General features: G+C 39.0%; 1 protein-coding gene across 2 annotated transcripts in view; it reads right to left on the bottom strand.

Moving 5' to 3' along the window:
• The window catches only part of ANO10 (anoctamin 10), a 128061-nt gene extending 108226 nt beyond the window's left edge, over positions 1–19835 (bottom strand). Inside the window, exons 1-10 of one of the 2 annotated variants that reach the window (XR_003991784.1) lie at positions 19682–19791; positions 17741–17893; positions 16503–16685; positions 14395–14529; positions 12622–12741; positions 9503–10072; positions 7080–7135; positions 6459–6533; positions 5171–5353; positions 1978–2169 (exon numbers count right to left, since the gene is read on the bottom strand). Coding sequence is in view for 1 of the 2 variants with exons in the window: in XM_030489085.1 (XP_030344945.1) it covers positions 1978–2169; positions 5171–5353; positions 6459–6533; positions 7080–7135; positions 9503–10072; positions 12622–12741; positions 14395–14529; positions 16503–16685; positions 17741–17879 (1653 nt within the window). In the remaining variant the exon portion in view is untranslated. Of the gene's footprint in view, positions 1–1977; positions 2170–5170; positions 5354–6458; positions 6534–7079; positions 7136–9502; positions 10073–12621; positions 12742–14394; positions 14530–16502; positions 16686–17740; positions 17894–19681 lie in introns of both variants that reach the window. The other variant, XM_030489085.1, reaches the window with a different exon arrangement.
• Between the last annotated feature and the right edge of the window lie 7333 nt (positions 19836–27168).

Below are 27168 nucleotides of genomic sequence, written 5' to 3'. Positions count from 1 at the left end.
TCCCTGGTAGCCTCATGACGCATAATCTGAACACATAGAAGTGTGTTATGTATTCTCATCTCACACTCATCTACATAACACTTATAACACTCATCTACAGTTGTATTCCTGACATGTATTTCCTCCAGGATAAAGGAAAAAATGCTAAATTCCTAATGGGACTGTCAGTCCAAACACTCTCGTTTTGGAGGTTCTGTCTGAATGTTAAGTAATAAAATGTAAGGATGGGTCAGAATGCCTTTTTTAAAAAAATCACAGTTACACAAGCTGAAATTTGTTATAAGACAGATTTAAACACATGCAATTACACACATCTAAGAAGCTCTTGCCTACAGAGCTCCCACAAAATGCCTGAAAATATTACTACAGCGTGACAATTACTTTTGCAGTATCACGGTTACTTATTCCAAGGTCCCCTCTGGAACAAGAAAGACTGACATTGAATTGCAGCAACTTTCACAGCAAATTAGAAGTAACTTTCTCCTTGACAACAAGCTGGTGACCCAACTCACCTAATTCAAATAATTCCAGTATTCCTTTAACAAATCTTTCAGCCAATGCTCTAACTTCCCACATGAAACAGGTAACTAAATGCTTAAGTCATTATTTTTAATTCATACAAATCAAATGCACTTCTACTATTAAAAATCTACACTATAAAAAACTCAACATGACTGTACCATCAACGTTACAATTTTTCAGCCTACCCCCTAGAATGAAACAAACTATTCTAGCAAAACCAAATACTATTAACACACCCGCAGCTACACCTGGGACTTATGACCACAGCCTCATTTATCTGATGGTCACACCACTGGTCGACACCGCTATGCCATAAAGATGTTGGCAGCATAAATTTGTACTGAGAAAACGCATCAAATGTTTAAACACAGATTATAATTTACACATTTTAATGACTTGATAATAAAAGATTTCTCCTGTAAGTTCACTTTATTAAAACCTATGTATGTGTATAATGATTGCACAGAATACTCAGTCTGCATGTTTTTGCAGTATGTTTCATTTGAGGTTTCCTGATTTCATTTCTTCATCTCCCATTTGTTTCATTTGGTACCAACATTTAAAACCCCACCAAATTAAATGGTCCACTAGTTTATTGTGCCTCTGTCTCCATTACATATCATTACTAAAGTTGTTAACTATAACTAGAATATGGATCATCCCCTAGAAATTTCTTCCCAACCTACTTCGCACTCCTTATGCCTGCTATTACAGAATGTTGAAGTCTCTGGATGTGACTTAACAGTATTCTTTCTTTTCGGAAAAACTCCGGGTTTGGAGGAGTTTTACAAGGTTATTTTTAGTCAGAATCAGCTCGCTGGCACAGCGTATTCAGGAGGCTCCAAACTAGCTGGTGCTGGCATGATTGCATGGGCAAACAACCGAGGACAGGAAATCCTTAACCCACTACTACTAGTGTGAAATTGTTTAGATAGACTATAGGGCTCAGGCTGTGCAGAAAGATCCAGCTCCTGCTCACAGATCCAGGTTATTTTAAAATTAGTCAGCTTGAGTACAAGTAATCACAAGGGCACGCAGCCAAGCATGGCTTAGCAATCCAAGTACTTACCTACCATTCGTCAATGTTTTTTAAACCATTGCTGAGCTCCATGCTCCTGAGATTGCATCAGATGTTACCATTTCTAAAATATGTTGGCTGTAAAGAGTACTAGGCAGTATCTGGCTGCTATGCTTTGTTGCAGTTGCAACAGGAGTACAATACATATATATACAAGCACTAAAGGATTTGTTTTCTTTTCAAAGGCAATTGGGAGACATTTGGTCAAAAATCCTACAAAAAAATCACTTGGACATACACTTGGATAGATATTATCCTAAGGCATTGAACAGAACAAAGTACCTACTAAACTTTAAAGTAGCTGATAGGTTGAACAGCTTAAACATGTTTGCTGAAACCTCTTTCAAAATATGTGAATAGAAAGACACAAAAATTACCTGCCAAACACCAATATTTGCTGTGGGTTCTGCAAATGGACGCTTGTAAACATTACACATCTTTAAGGCATCAGAATATATCTCTGTGATGTTGTTTAACACTGCAAAGACAGCTGCCAGTGGATAAACACATGAAAAAAGACTCACATAGCCAAACTGTAAGAACAACTCCAGGTAGTCATCAAAAGTACCCTGAAAAACAGAGAAAAAATAAGAACAACTTTAATCTACAAAAAACTATATGAAGAAACACAGCATTATCAATATAGTTGTAAACGTGCTTCCTCATCCCAAATCAGTTGCTTGGGAATGACTGGTGATAAAAACAACACCAAAAAAAAAACCCCACCATCTAGTTAATTTGGAATTCCTCGATTACTTAAAACTTCTTAATAAGAGAAGGCCGAAGTTTTTCTTTTTGCCTAATGCATTTTCTGCAAGTCATACTTCTTATCCTTATTACATGAAGTAATTGTATAACACATTAATCCCATTCAAGTTCCTGACTAGTTCAGTGAAAGGAAGGAACTGTGTGGGATTGGAAAATAGCACCATGCATTCAAACTGGCAGAACATTCTCCCAAGAGCACTGTGACAAGAAAAGTCCTAGTATTTCAGACTGTCTATGAAAGCCCTAACCAGAAAGGTAGGTTGGTAGATAGGCAACTCTTTTCTGGTATTTCTACTTGTTTATTTCGAATGGTGTAAGTCAGACTCAGTGGCCCACTTGAAGGCTGAAATGACAGAATGCGGCACTGACATCTGAAAAGAACAGCTAGTGCAAACAAAAAGCCCTATTTTAGCAAACCCACAACACATCTATCACCTGGTCTTTAAACCAAGAATGTGAGTACATAAATGCTGATTAAGTATTCACATGTAGATCATTATATATATTTGCATATCAGTTTTTTAGTATTAATAGTTCTCTATGATTGCAGCAATTATTTGTGAAAGTGAAGAACCATTTTCAAGTCATTTTCAAGCTGCACACTCTATAGCTGGGTCTGACAAACCAATCTGCAGGCCAGGCCATGAGGAGCTACCTAACTTTTAAAACCATTAAGATTTTTTCCATGGAAACATTTTGTACAAACTCTGAATTTCAGTAAGATCCTTAGGGACGTTTGTCCAGGATCACTCACTGCAGTAGCAGTCACACATCTGTCCCTGCTATCACTGTCTCAGACAACTGTTGCAAGCAGGGAGCTCTTTCCCTCTGTTCCTCCTGCTGGTAACTGCACAATATTCCCACTGCTTCCTCACACCTTTCTTATTTCTTTGCCCAGTACCTATTGACTTTTAGAGTATGAAAAGAAAAGGAGTATTTCTTTTTCAACTACTCAATTTATCACACTTTGTGCACAAAAAGGAGTCTGATACGATGTTAAAGCAATTTCCAAATGTGCCATTGTCAGCCACAGGAGCAGCACATGAACTATGGCATCAAGGGAACAGAATCAACAAAGAAATTCAGGGAGAAAATGAACTAGAAAAGAGAAGCAGAAATTTTTAAAAAATACATATTGCAAGATGGTTTTACAGCTTAAACTCAGTTAAAGGCTGGAGATTTGAAAAGTGAAAGAGGACAAACGAGAGAATTAAACATTAGAGTAAGTGAAGGAAGGAAAACAAAAGAGAAGAGCCTGAAACAGAATTCTGTCAAGACTCCTGTTAAACTCCTCAGTTACTAAATATAGTCAAATGCTTCCCCCTTGTGACAGATTTAATTTTAGAAATACTCTTGCCTGCTGACAGCTCACAGCTTGGAGACAAATCAGTGGTCTAATATCGTATACTCACAAGCACAGAACAATTAAAATCTTTAGATTGAAAATAAAATTAGGGCCTTGAGTACACAGTATCTTGAACTGAAACTGGGGCTAGCAGTGAATACCTTCAAGGCAAAGCCATAACTCTACAACTGACATGTCAGGTCCCAGGGGAAAACTATTCAGCGCAGAACAGTTCAACAGGTGCAGATACATTTGACTCAGCCCTGCACAAGAAGCACTGCACAATGTGACTCAGAGACACTGCACTGGCTTTTTATGTGCCAGCTGAGAATGAGAAGTCAGCTCAGGTCTAAGATGTAGAACTTACTTTGTCAGGTATATCCATGCCTCATGCCAACACACAGCTTTTGGAGCTGTGCTGGCCTGTTTGCAGGCACAGTGCTGGATTGTGCTGATTTACCAGTTCAGACACCAACACAGGGATTTCTCCCTTGCTAGACAGACATGGTCTCTAAACCTGTCTCCCTCCATATAAAATGTTGGAAATACCAACCTTCCCAGAGGAAGGCAAGTGTTAACATTTGTACAGTTTTTCAATTGCAAAGGTAGTATGTCTTTTTGCTCTTCCCACTTCATGGCACTTTACGCAGGAAGACAGGAACGTGATACAGTATTAGGAACACATTCCAAACTGCCTTACATAAAAGGTTCACTGTCTACATATAATTCTTACTCTGTGAAAGTATTAAGACTCTTGTGACTATGCTTGCAGCACCTGATCAAGCAAGTTGTCAGCCAGTCTGCAAAGCCTTAGCATACACACTGATGTCTACTTTGTCAATTCCTTTAGAACTGTGAGTAAAACAGTGCAAGAATCTGTTAAATACAATTAAAAGCTGTACTGGATAAGAGGTGGTCAGGAATGGAACTAGGAAGACAGCAAATGCCAAAGCTGTAGTTTCAAGAAGCAAGAGCTTCCAGCAGTAGTATTAGTTTGAAGAATTAGTCTCTTCTGCCCCCTCCATTTCTGGCACCACCCAGACATGAGTGCACTCTCTCAGGCTAAAGTTTAATTGACAGTTTAAACTAGTATCACTGCAAAACCAAACTAAACCAGACACAGTCTCCCCCTTCCCTATGCCAGGTTACTCATCCTGGTAGCCTTCAAGCTATCCTTGGAGCTTAAGGGCATATTACACAAGTACTTCTTCCAGAGATACAGGGTTAGGTAGCTCCAGATTCAGCTGTTCATTCCTACCCTTCATTCTAGTGTAACTGGGATCCTGCACTGTTTCGGTTTCTTGATCCAGTGCACCACACCACCACCAGCAAAAACAATGAAGCTGGAAATAACCTGCCAGGCCAGACAGCCAGAAATATTTCAGGTTGCACTGGCTCATATCTTTGCCAACTACAACCCCGAAAAGTCTGAACTCTTTTACAGTAGTAAAACATACACAATAGGTGCCCATTTCTTTCTCCAAGTTGACTTGTTCAGCTAATGACAGGTCTTTATCCGTTTCTGGAGAACACAGACGTTTCTTCATCCTCTTGTTATACCTCTTTTGGAGCCAGTAAGGAAGCAAGGATTCTGCCAACTGATTGAGGATCTGCGAAGTTATCAGCAAAGTGGCCAAGCTCTTAAAAAAAAAAAAAAAAAAAAAAAAGAATTAAAATTAATAGAACTGTGATAAACCTATGATCGTTTCCAATTCTTTGCATTCTAGTAACACCGTAAGTTGTTATACTATGACAAAAGAGGGCCAGCCTAACAGAACTAGCAACAGCATATGAAAAGTATAGGTGTTCTAGTTCCCATGAGAATCACAGAATAGTTAGGGTTGGAAAGGACCTCAAGATCATCTAGTTCCAACTCCCTGCCATGGGCAGGGACGCCTTCCGCTAGACCATGTTGCCCAAGGCTCTGTCCAACCTGGCCTTGAACACTGCCAGGGATGGAGCATTTACCACTTCTTTGGGCAACCTGTTCCAGTGCCTCACCACCCTCACAGTAAAGAACTTCTTCCATTCATTGTTCTGTGCAGAAAAGGACAAACTAGAGTCAGATGTCTAAGTATTTTGTGGATCTGGACATGTCTTGGAGACAGTACAGTATACCTTAAAGTATATTAAAGGTCACAAATGTCATGCCTGTATGACAATTATTTTGCTATGGTATGTCAATTCTTTTGCTAAAGCTCTCTTTAGAGATGAGAGATCTTGAGTTGAAGTTCTGTTGCTTTGTTCATTACATTTAGAGAAAAAAGTATTTTTCTAACACCTGATTTTCATGCATTTGAGTGCGAAAGATGTTAGCAACAGAAAGCTGATGTAAAATACCAACTACAAATTATTTTTGCTTTTATTTATTCTCAGCTCCTCATAGTAGTCATAAACTTGATCCTCAAGAGTATCTCATTAAGAGCACTACAGAGAAAACCATTTTCTAACATAAAGGGAAATAAGAAGGAAATGAAAATTTTCCAGCCTCATCTGTGTGAGGGAATAATGAATTGATTAGAAAACATTTATACAGAGGGAAAAATTGCTCCATTCCAATTATGATTCTGAAACTGTGCCAGAGAAACTGTAATATGGAAGTTGGATTTCTAAGAAAATACATATGAAATATAATCATTGTCAAGTTAATATTTTAGAAAAGCAATTAAAAACTGAAGTCCTGTTTCAGTCAATCCTTTATTTTCCTAAATTTGTTGACATTCTGAAGATGTTCTTGAAACTCACCTGCCTCAAAAGGTGCATATCAAACAGCACAAAGGCAATGTAGAAGAGAGATGCAAAGCAATTTAAGAAGTTGAACTGCAAACAAAAATTTGTTATTAGTACTTAAGCAAAAGTTCAAATGCAGAATATCATTTAACTTAACCTGACTAAAAGCTTCCATGCAGATGTAAACTGTTCATTAAAACTTTCAATGATGGTCTTATTCAGATTTTCATTTGACAAGCTTAATGCTTTTCTAAAGCATGGTGAACAAAGAGAACTAAAATTCAGTTAGGAAATGTGGACATTAACAAAACATGACACCTTCTACTTAACTTTCATCTTTTGGCAGTTTCCCCATAGGTAATGCAATAAAAAGGATGTATTGATCTTAATTTAGGATAATGATATTTTTTTTTTTAGAGAAATATTTTATTAAAATAAATATTGGATGACAGATCTCTCAACATGTACAACTGTTCCTCAATATATTAGTTGAGCTTTATGTTTAACCACTTCAAGAGGTTTTATGACCAAGAGAAATATTCCCTACTTCTAAAATGAGACATAATCACAGTATTGTACATCTGAAAAATCATAATCAAGCTCTGAAGTTTATATATACTTATACTACATACTTACCACTAAAACCTTCAGAATTAAATGATTTTGATATGAAGATTCCAGCCTGTGATTTTCTAAAATACCAACAAGATTATTGATTAGTAAACAGCAGAAGCACTTACTATGTACCAGACATTATACAGTTATACAAAGAGTAAACAGACACTTTACTGAGAAATTACTTAACTAAGAGTTTATGGGGAATAGTTCCTCAAGCACTTTATGGCGAAAAGAATTTATACTGTACCAGTACCTCACTTGACCTGTGAAGCTAATCTGATGCAGAATATTAACATACATTTTTTTGGCTACAACTCCAGTCCTTTTTCTACTGCAAAGGTTTTTCCTTTTACATCTTTCTTTCTCAGAAGAGCTGTTTGTAACAGAAAAACCATCACCATTCTCAATACTCAATAAAATGTGCCTAGTTATTGATTGTTCTTTGGCTGAAAACAAATGCAAAACTAACTGGAATACATTATGAAAAATAATACCAGATTTGATTCAAAACCACTAAATGCTTACAGAAATATTCCCATCCATCTCCAAAGAATTTAGATCAGACCCTAAGCTCTAAAGCAAGACTAGAGTACATGAAGTTCAACAGATGCATTACTCATTCTAAAGATACGATTTTTCAGTTCGTTTCAGATAAACTGTCGGCAGCTGATGTTTGAGGAAGGCTGGTTACTAGAGGGGAGGAAAGGGAAGGGAATGGGAGATTTCCCATTTCTCTTTGCTATTTTGTCAGACTGTACCTTTAAAGCCCAGGCTGAGCAGTAACTGAGAAGGCAGCACACAAGCATGAGCTGTATCAACAAGGCTAAAAGGAGATACCTTCACCTCCAGACCTTGCTCAGGACACAACAGCAGAGTTCTACTCTGACAGGGGTGTGAAGTTCAACCCGACACATGGAAGATGCACTCAAGTGACTGAATGCATTTTTTACTTTTAGCTTTCACTAAATGATCAGGTCTCATGATAAATGGGTACAACGGGTATGCTTAAAATTACCCCACATCGTTTCCCATGCTTCATCAGTCTAGCTGTTTAAGTCAGAGAGTAGCTGCCAGGTAGGAGGAGAGGTAGGACAGCCAGATGAGCTCTTCATCCTATTCACAGCATAGCAGCATGAACACGCTGGATAGCACAAGTTGTGAGTGTAGTGAGTTACATAAATACTTTTGCTGCTGAATACGAAACATCAGCTTAAACCCAAAAAAATCTAGGTTAAAAAAAATCCTTGGGTTACCTCTTAAAAACATTTTAGTTTACCTGGTCAACACAACTGGGCATTTTGCATAAAGGCTTTTACTTGCAGTATAGTGGAAAAAAAAAAAAAAAGGAACATCAGTTGAAACCCAGATATGAATTTAAAAGTCATTATTTAAATATAAAGCTTAAACAGCCATAAACAAATCAAGAAATTGCTTGCTTTTACTATTGCTGCTGTCAAGTAGAATTTGCTGAGCAAATAATTTCTGTATGCAAAACCAACTTCCACTTTAACACCCCTTTTTATTCCAACTTCTGCATGAGTCTCCCTTTTGCTTAATCTTTCTTAGGTTAATTTTTTGGATGTCCAGCTTTAGTAACCTGAATTCTGTCCTGTAAATGAATGCCATATTGAGCTACACAAACCAGTTAACTCCCCATGAGCTTCACCTACTACCTTTGTCTGAAAGTGACTGCACATGTCTACAGAAGTGCTAAAATTCAAAATAAAGACTAACATTTCACTATCCTTATGTTAGGTTACAAAACATAAGGCCCAATCTGCTAAGAAGTAAGTCACATGCAGAAGGGAGAAAAAGGCAATCTATTCTAATGCCCCATCTCTTCCGAGAGTGCCCAGAGGAAAACACTTTGATAGGGATGTGAAATCTCAGTCTTTGCTACATATATAGGGTACATGAACACTCTCATACGACATTTAGTTGGTGTTTTTAGACTTTGTTCCACTATCTCAGTGCCTCTGTCCTCTGCACAGATAAATCAGTAGACTAAGATGTACTCGGCAATCCTAGGTTACAGGTGCAACTGCCAGGGCAGTCCCTCCGGTCATGCACCTCTGAGCTCCCATCCTCATGATCTCAGTTTCTGCCAGCGCTATGATTGATATAGCCAAAGAAAGAGCCAAATGGAAGGGGGATTTCTGCACCAAAGGCAGAGAGAAGCTGAGGAGGAAGGCAGGATTACCTCTTTTGATGGCATGCTAGATTCAAACCAAATTAAACCAAAAGTGAAACTGCAGTCTCAGAACACTCAAATGTAAGAAGTTAAAATGGCCATCTCTTCTATCCCACAGTAAAAATCTACTTCAGGAAATTTCGTTAGCATTCCACTGAACAAGAACTCAAAGTAACGTATTCTACAAAGAAACAAATTCTAAACATCTGTGATTTCAACTTTAAGGAAGAAGAGTAAACAACTTTCTTACCCCATGATGTTAAGAATTCAGCAGCATACCGATAGATACGGTTCATAATTTCAATCACAACAGCATATATGATACTGGGCACAAACAGCATCAAGCTGCTGAAGTTAGAGTCATTCTCCTCATGATAATCCAGAGCCCACTCTTCCAAGTCAAAGTAAATCATCATGACATACAGTGAGAAGTAGAGGCAAAGGCACACAAATGGTAATGACACCAGATAAATCCGCAGCTGTCTCTTAATACTTGAGTACACTGGTTCTTCCCTCCCAGTGATGGGATTGACACCCAGGATGCCATGGAAGCCTGGTCTTGGTTCTTCAAACTGTCGTTTCATCAGCAGTGTTCCCCAACGGTATGTCATGGTGGCACAAATCCGCTTCCAAACTTCCAGTATCACAGTGGACCAGAGCAGATTGAATGTGGCAAACATCACGTATTTGTCATAGTCTTCCCATGCAAACACGTAATAAGGAATCCCAATGACAGCCATTGGAATCAAAGCAAACGTGAAATATTCTAAGAAGCCAAAGTAGAGCGCAATGGTTTCACCGAAGTAGCAGCGTATCTCATCTGCAGAGAAAAATGAATCAAGACTACACTTTACACAGATGTCAGTATGATATCAAACTTGACTTTACATGAATCCCTTGGCCCATTTTTTTTCTAAATAACACAATGTATATTACTGGGGTTTTTTATTCCTCCTTCTCCCATGTTCCAAAACCTCAGAAAGTTATCTGAATTATTTTTATGTTACATATACACACACACAGAAACATATGTACATATATTCAGATTGTAGGGAATTCAAATATCTCAATACTTACCATCTCAAATATATGGGGAGGAGGGGAAGAAATCAAAAGCGCTAGCATTCTTGCAAACAGAACCTATCAGTGAATGGTTAGGATGGCACAGAAGAAATTTGGTATCATAAAAACCAAACTATAGCAGCAAGTGACATCTAACTTCTGAAGCTTTTCACTGGCGTATGTACACTTTGGAAACAGATTTGTTCCAGCCCATTCAGGGCCAAAAAGGACTAGTCGTTCTTTGCCAGCCCTCAAGGAACTAAAGGAATAGCTGACAGGTATATTGAAATCTTAAACATGTCAGATAGTACAGCGAGGCTGAGACATTCCCTTCAGCAGACAACTGATACATGAAATACACACTGGTTGTACTCACCAAGGTTGTCTGCCTAGATGTTATAAAGACTTGAAAAGTGCACTGCTAATGGATATATTTCATGACAGATGTCTTACCTCCGAGGAGGCCAAGATGTCACTTACCTTACTACTAACAAAAAAATGCAGGAGTATTATCCAACACAATCTAGACATGGCATCACACAATAAGATCTAGAAATTCCTAGCAAACTAAGTTTAGAATCCTGAAATTTGCTTTATCTTTGCCTGCTTGGAAGATCAGATTGCTTATATGCCACTGCTGTGTATTCAACAGCTTAACAAAACCACCACGACATCATGACCTCTGAATTGACACTCTCCATACAGACATGTACTCTCCATAACAGACTAGCACATCAAAACCTCAAGTGCAATTCCAGAATATCCTTACAGCTTATGGTTTACAAAACACTAGAGCAGAAGTTCACAACTGCCAATCAGGTAAGTCACTGAAAGCAAGAAGGAAAGGCGAACAGAACCAGCACTCCAACATCCTTCTTAATACAAAATTTACTGACAAAGAAGTTCAAGTGTAGGTCATTAGCATCATTTCACACTCTAAACACAGAACGAAAGACAGCCCTAAATTAGTACACACATAACAGGGTTCCTGGGATTTACTTTGAAATTTTGTGTGTATTCAGTTGTCAGTCAAAAAAAAAAAATAATCTCACTTACATGAACAAAAGACAAGCACACAATAAGACCCCTAACACAATACTCTGCAGGCAGGCATTATCAAGCCAGATCAAGCTACTTCCTGTAGCTCAAAAAAAAATCTCAAGCAACTGCAAGGTGCAGAGATTAATAATCAGGCAAACTCCCAAATCTTTATTTTCTTATTTTTAAGGAAGTTTTACAGGCTTAGAATCTAGAACTTAACTTTCCACATTACCAGGCTAAAAAATATTTTCATTTTAAGCTTATTCAATGTGGAAAATATGCTCATGTGATGCTGGCTTGCAACAACATACAGTCTTCATACAGACAATGAATTTAAAACAAACAGTTGTAAACACACTTTTGATATGCCTACAACTCAAAATAGTTTTGGGAATTCCAGACACTGAGGAGCTTTCCTGTCAAGAGAAAACAGTCTTGACTTGATCCATTACTGCTTTACTGATCAGAAGCACTTGTGATGTGCAGACTTGTTACATGGAAGCTTGCAGACAGTGAATCTGTAGACTCTGAGCTACCAATTTCACAAGTCTTGAACCATTTCAGGAGGTTACACAGGAAATGTTAGAAGAAGAAAAAACTTGCCCATCTGGTAAAAGAACAACAGTCCAACTTCGAGACTCTATGCTAGATGATCACAGTGCAAAAGCTGAGCCCTTGAACTGCGCCCCAGCTCCAACTTGGAAACTGTGACCAAAAGCCTATGTAGAGAACTCCTACAGCCATGAGAAAGAAAATAAAGAGACAGCAGACTGTACATCCAGCACTTCACTCCAGAAAGGTTGTGCTACAAGTCGTTACAGCAAAAGATTATCCTATGACCATCTTAGAATCAAGTGGAATTTGATGCGGAGACCTCAACTGTCTCTGCATCAAATCATGTCAACAAATCTGGAAACGTGGATCCTTAATCAGAGCCTAAGCCACCCTGTTGATTCCAAGACCAGTAAAAGCAAGGATGAGTAAAACAAGGACTTCGGTTCACAACAAAGCAACTTGGGCAGAAAGGTAATGTTAGAAGAGGTGAACTGCAGTGGGTAACTGGGGATGTGAAAAGGTGAACAGTTAGTGAAACAACAGACTTCTTGGTACAATACTTACCTTCCACACAGGAGTTTAACTTTTATAGAGGCTAAGTGTTGGCACAGAAGTTAGGAAGGACCCTTGGTCTTCTCACACAAACTGAAGAGAAAACTTCTCCAGAAGAAACCCTGCACTTTATTTGTAGTGGAGTAAGTGTTCACATACCTAAAGGTTGATAGCCAACTTTCACTCGCCCATACCAGCTGTGACAGAGCTTTTTCAACTCTTCTCTATCATGCAGTGGGAAAATCTGAACTAGAATACCACTGGTCAATAATCTTCTCACTAGAAGGAAAAAGGAAAAAAAAAGGTACCTAGTACTCCTTCAAAGACAGTGAAGTTGAGACAAGCAAACAGGTTACATGATGTACTTAGCAAGCCTACAGCTCCTTTGAAATAAATCTAGCACTTAAATCCTAAAAACAAATAAATTGTCTGCATGTTAGTTAGAAATTATTCATTATAGACAGCAGTTCGACCTCTTCCTACAAGGACTGTACTGTCCACTGGAAGAGAAAGAGTAATCTTTTTGCATCAATTAACAATTCCATAGGTTTGTAATATAATCAGTTGCAGCTTCAAAAGCAAAAAGTGCTACAGGTCAGAACTGAAATGCCATGTGTAGCTTTGCGAGGAAAGGTCTGGCTCTTGCATGTGAGCAAAGAAAGACATAACAAATCAAACTGACATAGCAAACCCAAACACTAAATTGAAGAATCATTTTCGTATTAATTATGGAAAAGATACAAAAAACATTTTTGAATTATCAATATGAAGTATCAGTTTACACTAATTCGTAAATTACAACACATCTTCCTTGCAAACAAATCAAATATTCTACAATTTGTATTTAACTTTGTTATGGAAAGCAATACTACCTGTACAGATAAACAATTAACTAACTGCTTTGGAAGTTACAACCATAGAAATATTAAAAAGAAAATAAACGCAAAACAAGGAGAGGGTAGGCACTGGAAGTTGTGTGATAGTTATTTACGATTTCCACTCAGCATCTACTTGATGTAACCAGAAAAACACCTTAGCTATACAAAAAATTACCCATGTAAACTCATCTGACATTTACATTCATTCACATTTCTTGAGCTGCTGATATGCACAGATCTCTTTCTTTCATTACCAGTAGTAACGAATAAAGATGCTATTATTAAAAGGACATAAAAATATAAAGAGCAATTCCCCTAAGAAACTGCAGTATCTCTGCCAATGAATTAGTTCCAGCTACCATAAATATAGCACTAGCTCTCATTGCTTCTTTCTCCCATGAAAAGGAAGCTCTTGACGCAAAGGGGAGGATAAATGAACTCTAATGATTGAAAAAAACCTTCCTTCATATTGTGAAATTTATAGCTCTGGAACACTGTTATTCATCCCAGTAATTTTATACAAAACCAATCCAAGTATATCATTATATAATTTTTTAAAACCAAATATTTTGGGTACTAATTATAAAAATAATGGATGACGTGAAAATTATCCAACTGAAAAGAAGATAAGGCCAAAGTCTCATCCTCACAGAAAGACTGAGGATGGAAAGCCCTCTGGGACTCATCTGGTCCAACTTGCTGCTCAAAGTAGCTCCAGCTTATATCAGGCTGCTCAGGGCCTTGTCTAGAGAAGATCTGAAAGTCTCCCAGGCCAGTTAGCACAATCTCTCTAAACCCCTGTTTCAATGTTTGATTACCCTCATTGTGAAAAACATGTTCTCAATATCTATTCAGAATTTCTCTGGTTTCACTGTGCATCCATTGCCTCTTGCCCTATTGCTGCGTAGCAATGAGAAAACAAAGTTTATTAAAAATAGCGGGACTTCAATGTCTGAAGGATTTCTCTTCACTGCAGGACATTTACTTTTTTCCCACCATGAACACTATCCTACATCAACACAGTGAATTACAGGGGACAAAATACTTGGCTTACCAATTGATTTTCCTGGATACAGCTTTGCCTGAGGATATCCAGGGATCATTTTTTCATCTTTAGCTCTCAAATTTTCAAGTTCATGTTTGATGATATACTGACATTCCGCCATTGTAAGGAAATTGTGATTGTCATCTAAATCAAAAAGAAGGTAGTATGAAACTGTACAGCACAGGAAGACAATCCTGGCAGCAAATAACTATTAAAACCAACCAGGATCAGGAAAAAAAACCCCCAACAACAAAATGACAATTACTGCCAACCAACATCCATTAGCAAAAACTCCACTGTTTAAAATACAGACCTTGGGAAGATGTTTTCTCTAACCGGCACGTGTTGGCCACTACAGTTTTGACTGCCCAGGTGAACTAAGACAACAGATCGCTCAAGAGACAAAAACACCCCTGAAGTGCTAATTGCTGGAGGTTGGGATAGTATACCAGCAAGTACTGCATACTCTTGCTCTGCTGAAAGGCTATTACTTAGGCATCCACTATTTGCCAATCCCAGAATCTTCATAGCCCTTTCTGCCATACAGTTACTGTAGTATTTTCATAACAAAACACAGTAAGATGTCAGGACAAATCTCCTTTTCAGTAACCATTTCACAAAATATCACAGTATCTTGCTCTTTATTGCCCATACAACACAATTATACGCTATTTGAGACAATGAGTTCTTATAAAAATAGATAAATAAGGTAAAACAATAAGAAACATCTCCAAAAATTCTGAATTTTGAAGAGCTACAGTAACAAAACTATTGTCAACCCCATCAATTTATCATCAAGGAAACAATCTGATTTCCTTGAGATAATGACCGATTGATTATTTTTTCCCCCTCAGGAATAGGAAACTATAGGGATGGCCCTGAAAACACTAAGTAAGAAGCTAAACCAGCAACAAATCTCTAATACAAAAAATAAAGTATCAGGTAAATTGGGGAACTAGAAATCCTAGTAAGAAACATAGGCTGCAGGGTTTCTTTTGTAGATGACATTTTTCACATCATGTAAGCATGGTCAATTATTTTATCCTCTGATCAGATCTGGACAAAACTAAAACTATACTAATGTTTAAAAAAAGACCAAAAATTATCTTTCAGATTTACAGTAGTTGGAGTTCCTGCTGCTACTACAGAATCTGTTAGCAATGGCAGTCAGATTAGTATTAAGGATGTAAACACATGAAAGAAATAGAAATGACACCTTTGCAACTGACAATTCTTCTCCAGGCTTTCCAATTTCAGGGAAGTATGGTTGGAAGAGAAGAGAAATTGCAACAGTTATTGCACACAGCAGCAGTGTAAAATAAACTGCCACCAAACAAACAACAAAACTCAACTTTATTACTGTTTCAGACAGACCCAAGCAGCCTTTTATTGAAAATGTGTGAAAGGTGTCACCCAAACAGGCACAGGAAAAGTATTAACAAGATTAAGGTGGAATTCAAATATTTACCTGGAGAGGAAAATAAGTTTTGCCACTGTAGGGGGTTTAAATACCTTACAGGTAGCACATTTAAAAGAGAATGTAACCGTGTTGGCACCCCCTCAAAATAAAAAAGGGAAAGGAATGATTTCACTAATCATGCCCAAATTCCACTGCATGGCTCTGTAGTGTTATTTATTTAATTCTGTTTGATGTGTAAATATAATAGAAAAATAATATTCAAATATATTTGAAAATACTTGGTTTCTCCAGCTAATTCTAAAATAAGCCTCAAAACTGGCTCACAGAAATTAAACTGCTACTTTAATTCACAATGTTGATTCTTAATCCTGCACTCACATTTCTCAACTATTTTTTCTTGTCTTAATTTCAACAAAAATCTTTCATACAAATAAGAATATTTGGAGCATACAAAGGCATAAAGTAAAACTCAAGCAAAATGTGAAAGCCATGTGAAAGGAAAAACAATTTTAATTTCATTATACGATCTGAATTCCCATAGGTAAAAATGAGTATTTTTTTCATGGCTTGTTCTTCCCGTTTTTTGTTCACTGTTACCATTCCAAGGAATAAAAAGACCATGAAAGATTTAGCAGTGTATTTGCTTATTATCTTTGGCCACAGCTTTGCAATGCCAAAGACCCCTAAAATTCCTTACCTTCAAAGTCTTTGAAAGTTTTTCTGCTGCTATATGTAAAAGTTCTCATTGAGTTATCATTACATTCCTTCACCAAACCCACAGTTTCAGCTCCCAGCAACAGCCTTAAGTGGGAAGCTCCAACTAGATAAATATTTTCACCTCCTTTTTCGCTGAGCAACGGTTTAACCAGCAGTTGTGCACCTTTAAAGTAAAGAAAGGCAAAATAAGTAAGAAAATACATTAACTCTCGAACCCCTCATCTTTTAGCATCCATCATACTGGACCTAGTTATCAGGAGTGCTGAAGCTGCATAAGTGTACAACGAATTAAGGCTTCAATAGCACCTGAAGTGTGGTGTTCAGAATCTTGCAGGGTCACCCCCTCATTTAGCTTGGATCTACTCCCCTAACGCTCACATCATGTAAAAAACTAATGCTTCTGCAAATGGCCCCACTCTTTTTAAGGAGACTAGACTATTGAAATAGAAACATCCCTGACTTATCTAACAGAGACCAGAAAGCAAGTTTGTAGCCACAAATCCAATAGCCACAGAAATATTACTGACTGTAAGGTATAAGTTACAACAGCCACAAATAATGTCTTTCTAAAAAATCTAAAAAAACATTCTAAAAAAATTCTATGGAATTACAAATTAATTAGCCTAATTTCAATTCCTGGAATCGAATAATACACTAAACTGAGTAATGAAGTATTGTCTTTGTAAGAGCCTACAAGCTAGCAAAAAGAAAATTAAAATCTAACACGAATTTATCAAGATTAAATTGCTTACTGCTATCTTAACTTCATTGTACAGTACAGTACCAGATCTTATGGACAGGATAGTAGATGAGATGTGCCTTCATTTTGGCAAGGCTTACAATGTTCTCATAAGCAACAAGAGAAAGATGCTCTAGACAACTACTATAAAAACTGATATCAAAACTGTGTTGAAAGACAGGTTATCAGCGTTTCACCACAAAAAAAAAAAAAAAAGGAAGGATTCTACAGTTCAACAGGCATGTGACCTTAAACTGATATTTTCATTTATAACTGGGTTCAGTTATTACATTTTCATCCCACCAGCATGAAGCTCTACTCTTATATACAATTAAACGACTTCAAAATGCAAAATGGAGTGGGATTAGCTAAAGAATAATTATCACAAACTACCTGAAAACTGGTTTTCTGTATGTCTTCATACTACGACAACAGCCAATTTGATTTCAAAGTGTTACAGAAGGTCATACTGTACTCACCTCCCTTTGCTTTTTTGTCCGCAATTCTTTTAGTGAACCATTCTATGGTTTCCACTTTGGCGCTTTTGGCAAGCTCAATTACTACCAGAGGCCTGAAGTCAGACTCATAAATATCCAGGAAAGACCAGCTTTGCGCCATCTTTTGAGAGCTTGCTAAGTACAAAAACAAAACAAAAATGCCAGTGTTAAAAAAATAATTGGTCACTATATCATTATCAATACCTCTAAGGTGCTTCATGTAGCATCTCAGAAGTGTTAATTATAAGAAAAAATTGGTAACTAACCTCCTCAGTTAAAAATAATTAAAAAAACCCCAAAACAACCAACCCCAAAATCAGAAAAACACACAACCAAAAAAGCCTACCACAAACTGAATTTAAAGCTGAGGGGAAGGTTTGGTGGGTTTAGGGGGTTTTTTGCTATTAACTTCACTGAAGAAAGGATTTTATCCACTGTCTTTATGCAGCTTTCCCCCTCCTGTTCAAAGACTGAAATTACTTAATTTCTAAGTTGCTCCAAGGATGCAGTTCGGCTTTTATGACAGTTATATTTGTGTGACTCACAGAGAAATCACAATCTTCAGTATTCAATGTAAATTCTCCTACAAAATACAGCAATACTGCAAACATATGCATATCATAATAAACAGGATCTACTTGCTTTTGACTGGCAAAAAAATCTTTCAAGACAGATTTCAATAGGGTTCTCAGTTAGTTTCACTTGCCAGTTCCCATGAACGCAATTCTGCAGCATGCAGATTTACAGCTCTGAACCCAAGTATGGTGTCTTTAAAAGAAATACACTATATTAATAAAGTATTTAAAAACATTTTAGATGCAAATCTGCACAAGGAGGATGAATCAAAGGAAAACATCATCAGGGATAAGGCACTGTGATTGCCAATAACTGACTACACTGTCTTGATGAGTCACTCCATTGATTCACTTTCCATAATTAGTTTTAATTTTTTTTAGGATAATGCCTGCCACATTGTGCATAGTGCAATTTCTAGATTATTTAAAAAATGAAATATACTAGATAATTATTAATTTCTAGTTAATATAGCTTCCCAGAACAGTTACCTTCTGCAAAGAGCCTTTGTATAAACAGCATGCTACTCATTAAATTTTCATGCTATCAGAAGCGAAGTTGGATGGGGCTTTGAGCAACCTGGCCTAGTGGAACGTATCTCTGCTCATGGCAGGGCATTGGAACTGGATGAGCTTTAAGGTCCCTTGCAACCCAAACCAGTCTGTGATTCTGTAATTTCTTCAGAATCATTGTGCCTGGAGTGGTGACTAAGTAAGATTTGTTAACTTTAGGTTTATTACAACTGAACCCTACAGCAGGGCTGAAGCATCCTTCCAACATGCGTTTGTGATTTCCTATAGCCATGTTCAATGCCTGCCACTGACCCCACCGGATATAACTTGGCCTCTTCTTTCATTCCTATGCTCAGCATAACTTGTGACAGACCCAGGACGGTGGGGAACACAAACAAACACACTTCTAACCTCACAGTCCCCTTTCCCAGCCACGCAGCCCAGGGCGGGCTCCAGGCCCCCTCAGGACAGAGGGAGCCCCCCGCACGAGCAGGGAGGTGACGCCCGGCCGCCCCGCCGCCGCCAGCACGGCCCCTCCCTCCCGCCAGGCCGCGCTCCGCCGGCGGACACCGCCCTGTCCCTGTCCCCGTCCCCCCCACACTCTTTCCGCCGCCGGCGCTCGGAGCGGTTCCAGGCCCGGCAGCACGCTCCGCCACGAACGCCACCGAGCGAGCGGACGGGCCGGGGCAGTGAGGGGCGGCTCGACGCCGGCTCCGCGCCAAGGCGGGGAAGGCCAAGGTGGGCGGGAAGGTGGGAGACTCCTCCCCTCAACACAGCGGCGGCGCAAGCAGCGAAAGCCCCTTCCCGCTGGGCGAAAGCCACCCGCTACCCCACTCACCGCCGGCTGCCGGCTCCACATCCGCAGGGCAGGGCAGGGCAGGGCCGGGCCGGGCAAGGCGGGGCGGGGCGGGGCGGGAGCCTGGCTGTGGCCGTTGGCAGGAGCGGCGGCGGGGCGGCCCGGCCTGGCACCGCCCTCCGCAGCGGGGTCTCCTCCTCCCACTAGCCGGAGGCGGGGCTGCCCCGCTCCGCTCCGCCCCGTTCTCGTGCTCACGGGGCAAGCGCGGGACTGCTGAGGTAACTGAGGACGTTGGTTGGCGCTGAGGGCCCCGATAGTGTTGGTTAGCGGCGGCCCTGCCCTGGTGCCATCATGCCGTCAAAGTGCTGTATTACAGTGCTTTACCAGCACTCGTATGGAAAATGGGCTCTCTCTTCTTCATCCTCTGGTATTTTGCACCTTTCCTTTCCCGTGCTGTCTCTCCTGCCAGGCCAAGTTTCCTTCTGGAGTTCAAGCTAAAAGCCGTGCACTTCAGCTGTGTTAGTTTTATTTGTAAACATCGTTTTCTACGGGGGAAAGAGGAAATGTTCGCATTTTTGATACCAAGATTTCTGTACAAAATACAATTCCACACATCCACATGTAGCTGAGAAGAGCAAAGTGTGCCTTGAAGAGCAGCAAAGGCAGAGGGAGAAGCTGGCTGGCAAAGTGTGCTCCGCTGCTGGGCTCATGGAAAGCTTTTGTAAACCAGGTTCTCCAAGTATTTTTTGTTTTGGACAAAATTAGGCCCTTCAGTGTCTCTCAAATTAGGTCAACCTACAGATACGACCAGTGCGTACAGATCCAGAATGATCACAGAAACTGTCCCTCACGGCTGGGAGTTGCACTGTGTTTGCCTCTGCGGTTTCTGCCAAGTAGGCACACACCATGTTGCTTAACAGCAAATGCCTGTGAGCTACTGAAAGCAAATTCATAACGGCTTTCCAGGTAAGATGAAACTGCTGTAAACCAATTAGCCGAAAAGCAACTTCATTTTGGCTTATCCACTGGAATTGGGGACTGCCCTCAGGAAAAAGACCCCTGTGTTAAGAGTTTTTTTAGAGCCAATGTATAGACCCCATACAGAGCACAACAGCTGCCAGAGGGTAAGCTTTATCCTTCCTCTAGCCTCTGGCTGTTATTCAACATGCACTTCTCAGCATATTTGGAAATACTCACAAAGAAAAGATGGGTTTATATTAAGTAAAAAATAGCAGTTTCTGGTGATGATATTTTCTGTTATTTATGAAGCAGTGAGGGACTAGGGCACCCCGGAAAATGGAGGTATATGAATACTTGAAATTCAAGCTCTACAAACTGCAGTGGGGAGTTTCAGATAGTCACAGTCTGTATCAGCTAGTTTGGGCAGAATGTATTAGTCACACTTCTTAAACTGCCTCAGTCTCATCCAGCTCCCACTGGCCTACCTATATAGTTACTCACCACTGAGTATTTCTGACTGTGAAAACTCACTTCCTGAAGAGGTAGCATGGCAGTAAGAGACATGGGTTTAACAAAGGGATTTTTTTAAACACACTTTATTCTGTGTTTTGTGTGTTGAAAGTCTCCAGTTACGATGCATCTTGTGAATATCCACAAAGTCGTCATGGGTTTTGGTCTCTGTTTTTTAGGAGCCTTCTTGGCCTGACGTCTTCATTCTGCCAGTGACTTACAAAAAATCCTTCCAAAACAATCTCTGACACCTTCACTTCTGAGCCTTCGGGGGGACTTGCTATTACCCAATTACTTTGGCCCTGTGTAAAGAGTCATTCAAGATCAATGTCTTTTCTGGTATCATTGTTCTACTGGGTAGGGTCATTTAATGTTAATATTCCTTGATGAGACCATCACATTTCCTCCATGTCATCTATCCACTAGGTGTCACATTCTTGCTATGCAATGAATTCTTAACTGTTAACACTCCGTTTCTTTCTAAAAGGTTCTTATTTTGCTAGCCATGCATAACGGTTAGCACATAACCCCATGTTCACAAAAGAATAGGATTCATAAGTAGATAGTGGATGTGTCTACAAAAGTAATCTGCACACACATACACTGCTGGCACAGTGGAAACACCACAATGGCAAAAAGTAAATTACCTTGTGCCAAGCACAGTGTTGCAGTGACTAGAAATTTTCCATTAGGAGGATTAGCTAATTTAAAGATAGATCTTTTGCCCACCCTAAATTGCAAACTGCACTATCACTATAGCTAAATATAAATCCCAAGCTTGTATCCATTTGTGACTGTAGTTCAGTCTTATGATTCTGTTAGCTGATTATAGCATTTTCATGGTCTGTCTCTGTCAGTCATAATGCAGACTGTAGCCAGAGTATAATGGATGAGCTGTAGAAAACAAGAAAAAAATCTACCAGAATTTCAAGAGCAGAGGATTTTTTTTTCTGTGGTTAACCGTCTTCTCCCTGGACTAATAACTACCACAGTACTTCACTAAATTAACAAGCCAATAACATACTGTGAAGTGAAATTCTCTTTTACACCTGGTTGAAATTCTGCTCACATTTTGGGTATAGTTCTATGGCTAGCTGAGTCTCTCCAGCATCTCACTGTTACTAAGAGGGTGAGATCTTACTTCCAGTCCATCATTACCATTTCCTTCTCCCTGTGCCCTCATTGCCAGCTCTAAGGCTCTGCTCCATTTTTCCACCACCTTTGGAACTCACCAGATCCTTCTCTGAGACCATGTAATTTACCAGCTCCACAGAAATCTACCCCCTTTTGACTGGTTTTGCTTTGTTCTATTTTAGTATTTAAATAAACTCGGAGAAATACTAGATAAGATCAAGAGCGAGCACAAGATAAGCATTTTTCCATACAGCAAATCTTATTAATTCAAATGCATATAGACAGATGTATGGTATGACAACCATACTCTATGTAGTCATATAAATGAGATTAATATTGGCTCTTATCGGAAGTTACACAGAATAGCAATCATTCTCTTCAGATTTACCTTTACCTAGGTTTTGAGGCATACTGAAACATGGTGTTTTCATAAAAGTAAGGAGCAATTAACAGTAAAATATACTTTTCATTCACAAGCTAATGACATACTGTAAAATGGATGATGGGACACCTAAAGTTAAAGGCTATCATGGTAATTACATTAAAATTTTTGTAACTAAATTTAAATTTATGTATTTGTTAGAGTAAGATGACTAGAAACTACACTGTGCAGCCAATTATGTATGTATATAACACATACAATTGGTATGTGTTACTAGATAGCAGAATCTACATGTTCTAACCAAACGGGCAGAGACTGGATTCATCAGTAGCCATGGTGCTGTGACTGAGGCTGTGCCTCACAGACGCAGTCCCTGACTGTATCATCTGGTACAGACTTTCAGTAGACTGTGATTTTCAAACTGCTGTTTTAACAATATCTCAGCCTGGATTTAGGAACTGAAGGAAGATTTTGCTAATACTTTGGTAGGCTGCTAAATTATTATCACAGCAGAAAGAGCTTAAGCAAAGTTTGGGAGAGGCAAGTTCAGGAATTTAGTATTCTGTAAAAGTCCTTATAGCCACTACTTTCAAAGTAACACCGAAAATAATGCCATGACAAATCCCTTCACAGTCCTACTCTGAAAGTTCTGAATTATGAATGGGAATGGCCACAGGAGGGTTGAGGAAGTTAATGATTCCAGTCATCTTTCACCCTTTGTGACTCAATTCAGCTGCCGTTCAGCTGCTGGATAAGCACAGCATGCATGAGGCTTTAAGGCAAACCAGAATCAGAGAGCAGGAATACCATCAGCCGATCCAAACTACATCAGATGTGCACATGGTGGGTTTTGTTGTGCTTCATGAAATATTTCATGTGTTCTTACAGACAACTTCATGAAAGTACGTATATAAAATGCAGATACCACATCTTTATATGGTCCATTTTACTCTAACTTTTAAGTAACTTGAAGCATAACTTGGGAGCTGGTGTTTTCTGGAGCACTCGATTATGAAAAGTTTTTCTAGCTGATTCTTCATACTGTCATAAATTGATTTCTCTAGGGAAATAATGCTGCTAAAACAATCAGACATTTGACAGCTGTCCAACAGTTTTAAATCTGAAGACTGAGATCTGTTTTCCCTTCATGCGGTATACACTGTTGTGTTGTATGATACATTTACAAGTCTGCATATAACTTCTTTGTTTACTTACTTTCCCTTAGTATGAACTATACATCTGTTCACTTGACTGTTATCACCATTGCTTGGAAAATGACAAAACTAGTTAAATCCATTAAACTACAGATACCCTACTTCTGTTAATTGCTATTTCTAAAGGCACAAGCTTGTCATTATTACTGCTTTCAGTCTAGTTTACAGACTACATCTACATATTCAGAAACGTAGCTTCCCCTTCATTTTCAGATGGCCCCCAATTGATGCATATGGGTATCCTCTCATCCAAGACTCCAAATCAGAAATTAAAATCAGAAGCCTTGAATAAATCACTCTTAATTTTTTGACCAAAATAAAAATGTGATCACTGGATTTTGCAAAATTATGGAACTTGTCCCCTTAGAAACCAACACCACCAAGAACAAAATATTGAACTAATGAAAATAGTACCATTTGAAATAATCAGTGAAACACTGCAAAGCAATCACTGAAGTAATACTAGCTATTAAAGAAAAATTGGATGAGTCAAAAGATAAAGTGTTTTGCTGTGCTCTCCTCTACAGGGCTGGCGAACAAAGCACTGACAGTACAAGGAGGTGTGCGTATGCTATTGTTGAAAGACTGCATGTGCTGATCTAGTTCAACATGTCCTTTCATCTAACTATCTAGTTAGTTCCTTGAATGCAAAGTCTGGTTCAGTTTTTCACCATCTGAGTCTGCATGGGTCCCAGTGTGTTCAGAGCACAGGGTAATAAAGATACATGGTGTATTCTGTCAGTTCTGGGGGAACACAAGGCACTCTGAGTGCCTTAAGAACCCTTAAAAATCTTTTTCCTGGGAGATCCAAAGTCATGTACTGAAAACAGCATATGGAATGCATTTATTTTTTCAGGAAAAATAAAGCTGTATTTTGGTAATGTGATATAACGAAGAGTCTGTGTTCAGTTCAGGTGTTACAAGGATGACAGGTATTGGGTACAGGCAATCTCAGTTAGTCCATCCTGGGTGTGAGAGGGTGTATGTAAAGCTGTATGTGAGTCACAGTGAGTCTCTCTAGTATTGCATGTAAGGCCCTAGAGCTCATGGGAATATAATACTTAATATGTTACTGCAGTATTGGGGTGGAGGGAGGCTCTACATGAGGATGACAGATGAAGGCTTCTCTCTTCTGTGTAGGGCCATGCATTGGAGGTGTGCACCCTTGCCCTATCAGGCTGTGTGGCAAGACACACTCCCTCAGAGGCAGGCAGGCAGGCAGGCCGGCGCCCCGGGGCTGGGATGCAGAATGGCGTGGACTGGCAGTGCAGGCAGGGCTTACTTGGCTGTTAGAGACAGCCACAGCTTCTTCCTGGGCCCATGGGACTGAAGACTCTGAGAGAAGCTTCAGTGCTACACTAATAGCACCAGTTCCCTGTACTACAGCATGGAACTAGTTGGTGAAGGCTAATGTTGAGGTGTGGGAGGATTAAATCTTCTATTGCTTTATTAAATCCACACCTGCAACAGTATCTATCAGTCTTTCTCACTTAACTGTAATAGAACTTGTCTGCTCTTCTGGACGCTCTGGAAATACTGGTAAATACTGGGTGGCTGTCAGCACTCATTTATGTTGTCACTGAAGCTGGCAGCTTACTAACAAAAGTGAGAGTAAGAAGCAGGGCTGGTCCTGGGTCCCAGCTGAGCCAGCTTGTCTGAAATCCCACCTCCAGACTAAATGAGATGGTTTCAGGTGTCCACAAGTAGTCACCACCCCTGTGTAACTGCACAAGAAACACAGTCAAGACATTCCCTCAAGCACTTAAAAGTGGCTGGTGGTAAGGGCTGAAAGACTGCCCTTAGTGGTATATGACAACCGTCTTTAGAGAGATGGTTTTCCACATGCCAGATGGATAGGACCTGTTGGAAATTAGGATCTTTGTGTGTCTGGAAATACGGATCTGTGCAACAACTAGATCAAGCTATTGTGGGACTGTTCCTGCTTAATATGGTTGTGTACTGTGAAATCACTGAGAATGTATGCAGCTGCAGAGCTTCATCAATTCAGAGAAGTTTGAAACTCATGCTAACCTAGGTTTGAAACACTCCAATCTAAAATGTTCTGGGCATTTAACATTCTTAAACACAGGGAGGTAGGTAAATGGCAGAATTAGGATAAGTACTGGCAATGTAATGATGTAATTACAGTAGCTTACACTGAAGGTAATGATCCACTTGGCAACACTGACATAGCATGCTGTAAGACTACAGATATCGGCATCATCTATCCAGAAGAAGGATACGCTGTGAATATACTTAGCTTTTCCATATACCTTGCTTAGGCGACTGTTAATAAGACACAATATTGAGTTATCAGATACTTTGGATTTGTTCCCTAATCATTAGTGAAGTAATCACATACCCTTTCTGACGTTTTGAAAGAGGACTTCAAGATTCAAAGGTGAAAGGCATTTTGCCTTCAACAGACAATAGTTGTGCCTCAATTAGTTAAATGGTCTTTCAGGAGGTCTTAATATACTTCTGGGATTTTGTTGTATGACCAAAGTAATGTTGTGTGATAAATACTAAGGAAAACAACATAAGTTTGCCAAAACATTAAGATTGATTACAAAAATGCAGAGCTCTTACAGTAGCTGTAGTATTATTTGTGTAATATTTTAATGACTTTTTTTAATTGATGGACATTTTGCAGATTATTGTAGATATTAACATCTTCCTGGATTTTGTTATCTAGATCTGTAATTCTTTTGTGGGCTTTTGGTTTGGGTTTTTTGGTTTTTTTTTTTTTTCTAGTTTGGTTTGGTTTGGTTGGGTTTTTTAATTTGTTTGTCATGGGATATTTACATTTAGTTGTTGATTTATTCACTATGTGTTGTTGTTCCACTCTTCGAGGGATGCAGTGGATAACAAAGTCAGTTCACCAGTTTGTTTTTTTTAATTTCAAAACCCCTATATATTTATTCATTATTTTAAATGTGCATAGAATCATCGAATCATAGAATAGTTTGGGTTGGAAGGGACCTTCAAAGGTCATCTAGTCCAGCCCCCCTGCGATTTCATGTTTGGTACAGGATAATTTCAACAGCATCTGAACATACTTGAATAAGGAGGAAAATCATAAAGAAATGATAGTTCTTTAAAAGACCAGAAGAAACAATACCTTAGCATTTAACTGGAACAACTTTAATAAAGTTTCTTCCTTACTAGGTACCAAGTCAAGTAAAAATGTAATCAAAGTAATGTACCCAGTACTGTACAGTGTAGAATCTGCTCTTGCATAACTCACACATACATGATTTTTTAATGTGATTTATTTGTATTAACTCCACTAAGTTCAGTCCCATGTAACTGAAGTATAAACTTTTGGG

Source organism: Strigops habroptila, chromosome 1 (genome assembly GCF_004027225.2).
Source record: "Strigops habroptila isolate Jane chromosome 1, bStrHab1.2.pri, whole genome shotgun sequence".
NCBI lineage: Eukaryota > Metazoa > Chordata > Aves > Psittaciformes > Psittacidae > Strigops > Strigops habroptila.
Note: the sequence above shows the minus strand (reverse complement) of the source record. Positions and strands in the feature narration are given on the sequence as shown.